The 11143-nt window shown below is 41.7% G+C and overlaps 1 protein-coding gene across 2 annotated transcripts in view; it reads right to left on the bottom strand.

The window, feature by feature from the left end:
- The window catches only part of lama5 (laminin, alpha 5), an 89663-nt gene extending 81371 nt beyond the window's left edge, over positions 1-8292 (bottom strand). For both annotated transcript variants that reach the window (XM_031844286.1, XM_031844287.1), the window contains exons 1-2: positions 7747-8292; positions 2058-2210 (exon numbers count right to left, since the gene is read on the bottom strand). In XM_031844286.1, coding sequence (XP_031700146.1) covers positions 2058-2210; positions 7747-8061 — 468 coding nt within the window. In that variant the 5' untranslated portion in view covers positions 8062-8292. The remainder of the gene's footprint in view (positions 1-2057; positions 2211-7746) is intronic.
- Positions 8293-11143: the final 2851 nt, after the last annotated feature.

Below are 11143 nucleotides of genomic sequence, written 5' to 3'. Positions count from 1 at the left end.
GGGGTCGGTGTGGGTGTGTTCAACACACTCTGAGCCACACACACACACACACACACACACACACACACAAGCCTTGGCCTACCTACATTCTTTCAAGACAAAACTGCTACCTGGTAACCAGAGACCCTCTCTCCCTCTCTCGCCCCCTGCCCTCCCTCTCTGTCTTCTTAGCGTCGATGCCACCCAGAAAACATTTTGTTATGTAGGTTGTAATCAAGATGTAATCAAAAGCAAAGTCAAAGTCCATGGTTATCTGTAGCTGCTACCAGAAGGTTTTATACCAACATATCTTTTTGAATCAGTTCTGGTGAATTTCAAAATCAAACTGTTCGGTGCCACGATGATTTTCTCAATTTTTTTCTCCAGTGCACTCATTCAGGCACTGAACATGCAGGGCAAGTGTACCAAAATCATCCTCGCAATGCTGTTGACAAGAAAACTAATAAAAGAGGACTAATTCACTAATACACATCTACGGCTGCAGCTAACGAGAATTTTCATTATGAATAACTTGTTTAGTCTATAAAATGTCAGGTTTTTTTGGCACGGTCGCCCCAGTGCTTGCTCAGGAGGGAAGGGTCTAGACCTGCTCCTAATGGAAAGCGCCTCAAGCTTCTGTTACGATTTGAACCAATATAAATTGAATTGAGTATTCTGGATTCAAAAGATGCCAGATGTCCTGTTTTGTCCAAGCAACAGTCTAAATCCCCCAAAAAACAAATATAACAAGAAATAACACAAAGAAAAGATGGATCGGAGGCCCTGCTGTAGTCTGAGCTGAAGGACTTTCCGGTGAACAAACATGATTTCATGCAATTTCGCATGGAATCCGACCCAGTGGAACCGATGCCAAACATAAGAATAACTGTATAGAAATAGATATTCTTCTCACTGATGGTCTTGTTTACTTTTGTAGGTCAAATAGAGACATCAGTATTAAAGAGTATTAAAGTATTGAGACTGTTTAATAACCAGTTAAAAGTTCCTCACAGTAACAAAGTCGATATCCCAAAAAAAACTCCAGGTAGCCTGCATCGTTGTCATCCAGTCAATGCCAACATGATTGTGAATATTTTTTTACTTTTTATTCATTATTTTACTACTTTCACAAGGTAAACAGGCTTATCAAAGCTTAAGCACTCAGTGACAATGACAGCTCCCTGCTTCTCTATTGAGACCTTCGACCCTGAGCGAGGGAAGCAGACGAGAGAAAGGGAATAAAGTAAAGAGAGAGGAGAGAGGGGACGATAGACGGAAGAGGGATGGGAAACTGAATGCCATGACAGAAAACACTCTTGTCAAGGACACAAGTGCACAGACACACTGGACACACATAACGCTGCTGAATGAGGGCACTCGAGCAGCAGAGCCTGGCACAAAAGAGTCGCATTCAGAAACATAAAAGGTTGTTCAAGAGCGACGTTCAAGAACACAAAAAGGTTAACTTGGAGCACAGGAAGACAGAGTGAAGCTTTTCTGTATAGAGGGCGTCCCTGTGTGTGTGCTATACGTCTATACACGAGTGTGTGTCATTCTGATAGAGTCACTGCAACACCAGCTGGAACAAACACAAGCTCCTGCCAAAAACAACATCTCTAAAATCAACTGAAGAGTCAACCGTTTGATTTTGTTTTTCTTTTGGGTCACTGAGCTTCAAGAGGCAGATTTATCACTGAGCTACTAAACCAGTTAATGGGCTCAGGTGATGGTTCGCACAAAAACATTTTCACATTTCCAGCACAAGTGGCAAGTCAATAAGAACCAAGATCAGAATTTCAGGTGAATAAATGTACTTCACAACTCTAATAAACACGCTGATATTTACAATCCTGAATCATTCTGTCAAGCTGGAATACTAGAAAAACACTCAGAGAAGCATGCATCAACACCCAGTTTGGAGACAGAAAGTGTATACCATTTCAAAACACTGGCAGAGCTTGTGATGCATCACCTTTGGTGTAGAGAATCTTTAATGGAACCACAGATTGACCAACAAAAAAAAGTAAATAGACAACATGCGTAGGCGTGTTTTAGTATGTAGATTTAATGAGTCCTACCTGTCCGAGGTCCAGGGTGACGTTCACCTCGTTGTACTCCGTGCTGCGGGACAGGGGCGGGCTCTGCCACCATCTTTCCGTTCCGTCGATGGCGTTGGTGATGGGGTGGGCGCGATCGCTCTCGCCCTGGCTGCAGATGTCACAGTATTGTCCCTGAGAAGACAGAGACAGACATGTATAAAGTTTTAATCATCAGTTGAGCATACGAGGTTACTGTTACAAAGCTCTCAACTGAAACTACAACCACATTTCCCCCACAGACTCTGCCGCTGTGTGGTGCACCGTGAATAATTGTACCTACATCCTAGCATTTTGTAGTCTTTGAGTTATGCTTTGATCATTAGATATTTCATCAAATGTCACAGAGGATACACAAGAGCTTCCATGTACCAAATGAGAGTCTGCAGGGTTCAAATCCAATCAGTTGATACACCAGATGGGTTCAACAGGAGGAACTAATTAGTGAGACACCTGCAGTAGTCTTTGGTTGGATTATCTCAATACATCTCACTGACAAAAGTCCTCTTTACACTTTGTTTTAACTTTTATTTACAGATCTACTGTGGAGACTGAACTTCTTGCTCAGAAACACCATAAGAGGATGTAAGTGGTTATTAACACACACACTGGTTATTGTGGGATTTGACCCCTTAGTCTTTAAGTTACAGCCCTATCCAACCACCCAAACCAGTGTTTCAGAGTGACAGTAAACACTATGAAAAATAACTATTTGTCCCCAAAGCTACCCGGGTCAAGTTACTTATATTCCAGTGGTGAGGCCGCGGTAACAGTGAGGCCATATCTATTGTATTTCTGCTAGTAGGTTCAAATGTATCATAAATGTAGTCTCTGTGCCTCAGTGTGACTGAGGCACACTGAGGCTTTGTGCTAAATTCACACACATTTGCAGTCTGATTTTAAATCATAGTGTACTATATGAGAAAGGGAAAATCATTCATAACAATAGTTTCATAGCCTCGGTGAAAAAATAATACACACTTGCTACTATAAGGTACTTTATCTATCAAGTAGTGTATGGTATACTAGTATCTCACTCAAGGATAAGTCCAGAAAGTCAAAATTACAATAATTGGATCTTACATTAATTAGTCACTTCTTCATGACAATTATTTCCAAAGAACACAAGTTGAAAGGCTGGTATAACCTAAAAAAATAACAAAGTTAAGCAATAACCTCAAAAGTGGCCGATCGCAGCACAAATCAGGCCTCATCGTCTGGTATTTGTTTGTGGAAAGTAAATCATATTCAGGCATGCAGTCCAGCTGTCTAAATGTCTGAAAGGAACTTTTCAGCAATTCCACATAAATCTTAGGTACTTCTCCACACGTACATGGGTATTTCTGTAAACTGTGTTTTTCCTCCTTCATTCTCAAAAAACAACAACTTCAGTCCACACAAGCACCGTTTTAAAGTACTCTCCATCCAGGTGAAGGCCGTCTCTTACACCGGCGACGTTGGTACCGAGGTCTGCGCTGTGGGGCGTGTTGGATAGCAGTGACCTCTGTAGTGCATTCTGACGCCTCTGTTCCTCAATTTAGTGGTAGAGTAACTGTACATTTATTTGATAACATATTAAGAAGTCCTATAAATCTCTTATTAATTATCATTATTATCATTTATAATTTTCCCTACAGTACCTGCCCAACTTAACCTCCCAGTTCAGTATTAACTGTTGTAGTGTACTGTACTTGTCTTAGAGTCCTAATGTTTGTATGTCTTGACACCATCCAATTGGCCTGTCTTTTTGTAATGTTGTATTGCACCAATAACAAAAATTAAAAAGTCTCGTTAGCTGCAAGCGCTGTTGCACGATATGTAACTTTCTTATTGACACCTCGAAAAGGAGAAAACTGAACACACTCTGGCGTTACAAGCCAATGACTCTGTCTACACCAAGACCAGAGGAAGAGCGATTTGAAGCAAATTTGACATTGTGGCCAAACCATGGCATTACAACTTCCGGGTCAGCCATGTGATGCCGTCGGGCTGAAGTCCACTTGAAGTGTCCTCTCCACCTCTTTGGCTTCTAAAGCCTCTCTTCATTCTTAGCTAATCCAGTTTGGTTGTCAGAGCTTTTAACCCGACCACTGCTGGCTATGTAAGAGTTAGCATAAACTAAACAAGTGTGGACCTGAACAAAAGCCAGAGTTAGGAGATGTTATCACTGCAGGTCACTGAGGTCAGAGGTCGATGCTTCCTATCTGAATCAACCCCACCCCCAAACCCTCTCTCCCGTCCGCAGACTTTCCTTCTTTTCACATTTGTGTGAATCTTGTGTACTTAAAATTACAAATCATTCTCTTCAATTTAGGTCCACGTTACTATTACCTTCATCACTGACCACTTGGATTGAATTCACTTTTATTTTCATCCCTAACCAAGATTAGTGCCTCTACTACAAAGCATGGCTGCCCTGAGATTAGTGAGGAGAAAATGAAGCTCTTCAGAGAGCAAGATGAAGTAAATTGAGGGCACATTGTTCAGTGAGTGAATGAATAAGTATGAATGACTAATTTGAGGTTAACAATTTATAAAATATTACCCTCAGTGACACCTATTTGGCTCTGTAGTTGTATTTCAGTGATAAAACAGACATTTCTATCTTTGAAATTGTTGCAGTTTCTTACTTTGTCATTGCTTTTCAAAAATGTATTTCCCACTTATATTCTGCCCATTGCATACCCTTGTGCTTACTCAATTGTAATTATCTAAATATCTCCTTTAATACTTATTGCTGTCATGTCTGTAAAGTCTGAGACCACAAAGCAGTTCAGAACGACTTGAAGACACTAAAGAAGGCAGGAAATCACCTCCAGTTAGCAGCTAAACACAGGCAAATGAAGGTGCTTCTCAGGTTGTGAGCTTTGAAACAACTAGCAATGGCCCAGCTGATTTCCTACCCAAGTTTGTGACACCTTAAAAGAACACAACAGGTTGTTTAGTACAGTGAGATGTCAGGGAGTCTGCTTTTTTCCCTGCCTGTCAAACGCCTTTTCACGCTATTTCGTTCTCTTTTTCTCCGTTTTCTTTCACAGCACACGCTCAATCCTCTCTTGTCAACAAAAAGACCCCCTGGAAATGAACAGTTAGAGTTCCTTCTCTCTCTCTCTCTCTCTCTCTCTCTCTGTGCATTACACACCATTTCATTCAACCGCTTTTTAATCTCTATTCCCATTTCTTTCCTTCCCTCCATCGTTAGGTGAATGAGCAAAACTCTCCAGCAGCATTGCCCTGCAGACTTGGATTCCTCACTCAAAGCGAAACAAAGTGTTGCTCAGCCAACACCTGCCACGTTATGTAATCAATCTTCCATTGTATATGGCATCAGGATTTCATGATACTTCGCCAACATTAAAAAGGTGCACGCACTGGGTCATCTTTTGAGGTGAAATCACATTTGTTTTTACAGCCTAAATTCCCATTGACACCCATCATGAGTAACTGGTACAATTCCTGGTGCAACGTATCCTCATACCACAGATATAGTTATGAAAAGTACTTTTGCTATTTTTTGTGTGTTTTCCTACAGATGCCGAGCAACATGAGAGCGATCAGTGCGCCTGTGTATTTCCTGCGATGTTCAGGCAACAAAACTACTTGGTTATGCTGAGAAAAAGATGTGGTTTGGGTTCAAATTACTACAGAAGTGGTGTTACCAAAGTACAAGTTATGTGACTAATAAGTTAATGTTGACTTCTGGTTTCACACGGGACATGGGCAACGGTCTCCTGGGTAAAAGTCCTGAGCTTTTTCTGCCACACCACACAAACTACAGTCCTCCTCCTGCTGTTTTTAATTAATAAAAACACTCTCACGGCTTGCTGTCAAATCAAAACAGGATTAACCTCAACACAGAAAAGTGAGTGTGTTTTCTGGTAATGCGCGTGTGTGTGTGTGTGTATGTTGTTCAGGGGGTCCAGGAACCCAACAAGTGGGCCGAGCCACAATAGCCCAGCAAAGTGGGCTGAACCTCTTAGCCCAAACGCATAATGTGCCATTCCTCGAGCTAATGACCAGATTTCTTGGGTTCATTTTGAGATTTCCTGAGCTAATTATGCACCAACGTCACCACTTCAACCAAACCGCCCTGAGTAGGCAGATCAGAGAAAGACTGAAAGAAAACTCTGGTGAGAGAACATTTGGATATAATCCTCAGTGTGGAGACGCTGAAGTGGGTCAAATGTGGTCGGGATCAAGTACTGCAGAGGATTTTACACCACAGGGCCAAATTACCAGCTGAATTAAAGAGTATTATATATATTAGAGTATATATTTCTTTCATTCTCCCATCTACGGTGGAATTTATTTTGTTTCTGTGTAGTTCTTAAGTTGAAGTTTATTAAACAACTTGAAAGAATCTTGAAAGCTCTCACACACACCCCTCAGGGCACATGCTTTTTTTTTTTTTTTTCAGTCACAATCTTTACATTCAAACAACACTTCAGACTCCCTGCTGTTCATTCTCACCAATCTTCCATTTATCTCACCAACACATCTTTATCTTCATGTCTGATCTCTTTTAATTTCAGTTCACAAGGTACTTATTAGCATGCAGGTCACCTGTTTTGCAAACACCAAACATCAGCTCAGGATTTAGCAGTGACAGAATCTCTCTGTTCCTTCCTGACTTATGAATCACCACCAGAGTGGAGCAGGGTTCGCTCTGGGCGCGATAATCTTGCAGATAAACTTAGTTGGATTTCAAAGACATACATCAGTCACCGTGAGGAAAGGCAACGACAGGTGGGAGAGAGAGGGAGAAGGCAATAAGCCTGCATGTTATCGCCCAGAGGGTTGCTTTTAATGGTTAACCTATATGAAACTGCAATAAGCCTTTGGGTTAACGGGTGATACCTGGAGGCTCAGACATCAAACACACATTGCTTTTTACAAGCTCATCTTCACATTCAAAACTCATCTATAAACACGTAAATTATGTGGTAGCTGAATTTCTGTGGAGTTCCGTCCAAGTGAAATGCTGCCTGTCCTTATATAAGTGGCCTGTGTTAAGTGTTGCCAAGACCTACAAAGGAAGCAGTGCATGAAATAATGACTTGGCAGAGCAGTTGGGAGATCCACGCACACTGCTGACCCCCTCTGTTCAACTCTCTACTCTGAATGCAGTGAAGTGTGCAGGTTGTCATTCCCATAAAATCTAGAGTAGAAAAGCTGGATCAAAACATGCAGTTTGAGGACAGAAAACTGGTGCAAAACACCAGTAAAACGAGCAGTAATACGTTTCAAAAGCATACTTTGAAAAGTGAAGATCATATGTCATCACAAATCCTAAATCAGATTCCATTAAGTCCTAAAAGTAGACTGATGAAGCAAGAGTATGCTGCAAATGCAACAAAATGTTTAATGCTGCCATACACACATAGCCTACTACAGGCACATCAGTACTACGGAGCACCACAGACACACTCGGAGCCTGTAGGAATATCATAGGAATTATTTAACAGTGCAATAAACACGCGAAAATCACTGTTAAACTCAAAACTGAGCATACAACACCCTATCAGACTATTATGAAGGACAACTGCAATTTATATTGACTAATAAGGAACATTATGGAAAACAAAAATCCATTGGATCCAATAAAGTTTCCGACTCACTATTGAGCAGCATGAGTTGGAATTAGATGTTTATAAAGCTTTGTCCTGCTCACCCGGATGGTCTGGCTCGGGTCTCCGGACACCGGGCCTCCGACCAGCTTGCAGTACAGGTCCTGTACGGTTCTGCCGGTGTCTTCCTCCCCGCAGGTCGCCGTGGCGGTGATTTTGGTGCCATCGGCCAGGTTGAAGTAGGGCGGGTGCAGGCTGTATCCGTTCACCCCGTTTCTTTCCGGCAGCTCCTGTGCCGACGCAAAGTGACAGCAGGTCACTAACAGCGGCCACAGCAGCAGCGCGACCCGCTTCTGGGTGCGCAGAGCCTGGGGGAGCGAAGCGCCGAGCGGCGCCGCCGCCGGTCCGCTCGCCATCATCTCCACCTGTTCGCTCGCTCCGGTCCGAGGAAGAAAAAAAACAAGTTTGAGGAATGAATCCCTCAGAGTTTCAGGAGAAGTGAGCCGTTAACGCGTGTAGGAGAGAGGCATTTGGGGGGAAATAGAGGGAGATATGTTGCAAGAAAGAGAGGAATGGGAGTTAGTTTATAGTCCTGGGGAGCGGTGTGTTGAGGTTTCTGTCCTCTTTCTCTCCGTGTCGCTCCACCAGGCACCTATTCCAACTCAATCTGCAGTCACCCTCCCTCCCCCTTTCTCTCGTTTGGCCCGTCCCCAGTGGTTGATGGAGGAGGGCACAACTCCTACCGATGCTCAGCGTTTGAATCACGGTTCATTAATCGGTTCAAATAAAGCCGTCATACATGGATGCATCGTTAATCTGATCAATGCTTTGGGGAATTTATTACTCACTTCTGTGTATTTTATTTCTCTTTTCTCTCCAGCTTCCTTAATTCTCTAGTCAGCTTTCTTTCTCACCTTCACTGCTATTCCTTTTCACTTTTTCCTCCCCATCAGTCCATCTTATGAGTGTAAAATAAAGTATCTTTGTTTTCTTTACTGTCTCATTAATTTTGACATTTCTGCATCATTACACTCAGTGGCAAAACAACAAATGGGAAATAAACCCACACAAACAGAATGGGCATCCAGATTACCCTTCAAACACAAATAAACACAGACAGACAGACAGACAGGTGTTCTCAACAAACATGCAAACACACACACACACACAGACGGCCACACACTCAGATCTTGTAAGCACCCAATAGAAAGAGGAATACCACTAGGGGTTTGGATTCGGGAAAATCCAGTGATTCATGGTATAGATTCGTTATTATCAGAATCCGGTTCATTTCAGAGTGGGTTTTTACATTCACGGAATCTGCTTTGGCGTATTGGTGCATAACAATAAACAGAGTAAGAGAAAACACCAAATAAAAAACAAGTACTACAAAAGTCAAGAAACATAGATATAGAATAGAACAATGTACAATATAAATTTGATAAAATGCTATAAAAAACATGTATAGTATCTTTGTTTTAAAATTAAAGAGCTGAACATTTTTAGAAGTAGTAGTTTTGTGCACAAATGTGCAAAATATAACGTAATGTTGTAGGAGACAGAATAACCCCCCCCACCCCCACACACACACACACACACACACACACACAATATATATACACACATACAACCACCTGTTATTATGCCACTCTAGTTAAATAGTTAGCAGGTCATATGATGACAACTGGGTTGACCCCATGACAACTGGGCTAACTCCATTTGCTGATGAAGACTGTGAAATGGGGTTGAAAGCTCTCAAAAAGCTAGAAAATGGTAAAGTTGATGTTGTCGTATAAACATTAAGTTGTGAAAAGTGATTTGGCCTGTGTACTTCTGTTGGTAGGGGAAAACCTGTAAGTAGCATTACACTTACAATATCTTCCTAAAGTTCTTGCTGGTTATGCTAACAGTTTTAAATTGTTAGCACCACAGCTACACAGTAACAGTTTGTTTTGGAGATTGTGTATACAAATGTTTGTTTGTTTGCTTTAACTCCAGGACACAGTCGGCGGCCTGTCATTCTTCTTCTGTGCTTATCATCCATCCTCCCCTCTCTTTCTCTCTATTTCTTTCTCTATAATCTCGTCTTTCTGCCTGGGAGCTGTCAGACCATCCCATACAGACTTTTGTCCTGCTGTCGGTCGGTGTGTGAGAGAGAGACAGTGTGTCCACTCAGTATTCCATCTCAACACACACACACTTTCTTCAACTCTAAATGGCTCATGTCACAGAAGAAAAGACACCAGAATGATCTTCTGTTACTCAACCTTCTTCAGCTTGAAACCACCGGAAGCTGCTGAATAAGTTGTTCTTTCTAAATGTCTTTCTCTGTTTGAATAGCTGTAGAAGTGTGAGGGCAGCTGTTTCCCTGACTTACTCAGGGAAAGATAACTGGTATTTCAAAAACTATTGGTTGTGATGTACATTGCACATTTAAGTTCATCTTTGTGTTTGGTGTGTGTGTGTGAGAACTGGCCGAGCATCAAGGACGGATTAAAAGGTGAAGAGGCTCCTGGGCCCAGTGTCTTCAGAGGCCCAGTGTCTGTGTGTTGCTTGTGAGCAGCCAAATGAAGAACGTCATCCCAGGCGTACATCTTTTATTTAGAATGTGCCAAAGTAAGTAATGACACATTTACCAGGTTTCGATTCCCACATCTGAACAGAAACAAATAAACCTGTCTCCGACAAAATTACATTCCCATACAACTACTGCATCCTCAATTACGTTTAGAGGGATACGTATTTTCTCCAAGATTGCAGAAACTACTTGCTTACATTTAGCAACAAAACTACTGGTTTAGCATAAAATAAGTAAGTTTGTTACATTATTTAAAATAAGTCAACATTGACTTTTGATTTCACACAGGACAGAAGCAGTGGTCTCCTGGGTGAAAGTCCTGTGTTTGTTTGACTCATCCATCCAACCCATAATTGACAATGTACTTACGCTGAATGTAATTTTTACGAGATGGGGCTGCAACAAACACAATGTTACTCACTGCAAAATACAGAAAAAAGTTCAGGCACATTTCTGGATGTTGCTGAATTACAAAAAGTCATCACAAGACACCTTTCTGATGGACTGAAAATCACAGAATGTAAAATGAAGTTGTTTTTACACAGTCATTACAAGGGATGTATGGAAATGTACATCACGTGTATAAGAGTGTGTATATAAGTGTGTCATTTCAATAAGTTATATGAGGAATCGTAGAAGAAACGTTACAAAAGGTAAAGTTCAGAGCACCAGAGATACGTGGTTGATTTTTGGAAAATAAACCATGTAAACCATCTCGCTGCATACACAGACTCTACTGGGCTGAAGCTTATGCACCTATAGGATAACACCTGACCAGCTGTGTGTGTCTGTGTGTGTGTTTTCCCATGGACTCTGGAGCACCGCCATCTAATCAAGCTACAGGAACCACTTTAGAAGATGAAAGGGTTTCTCTTCCACACACACACACACACACACACACACACACACACACACACACACAC

Source organism: Anarrhichthys ocellatus, unplaced genomic scaffold (genome assembly GCF_004355925.1).
Source record: "Anarrhichthys ocellatus isolate YVR2014 unplaced genomic scaffold, GSC_Weel_1.0 scaffold5, whole genome shotgun sequence".
NCBI classification, from domain to species: domain Eukaryota; kingdom Metazoa; phylum Chordata; class Actinopteri; order Perciformes; family Anarhichadidae; genus Anarrhichthys; species Anarrhichthys ocellatus.
This window is presented reverse-complemented; position numbering and strand designations above follow the sequence as displayed.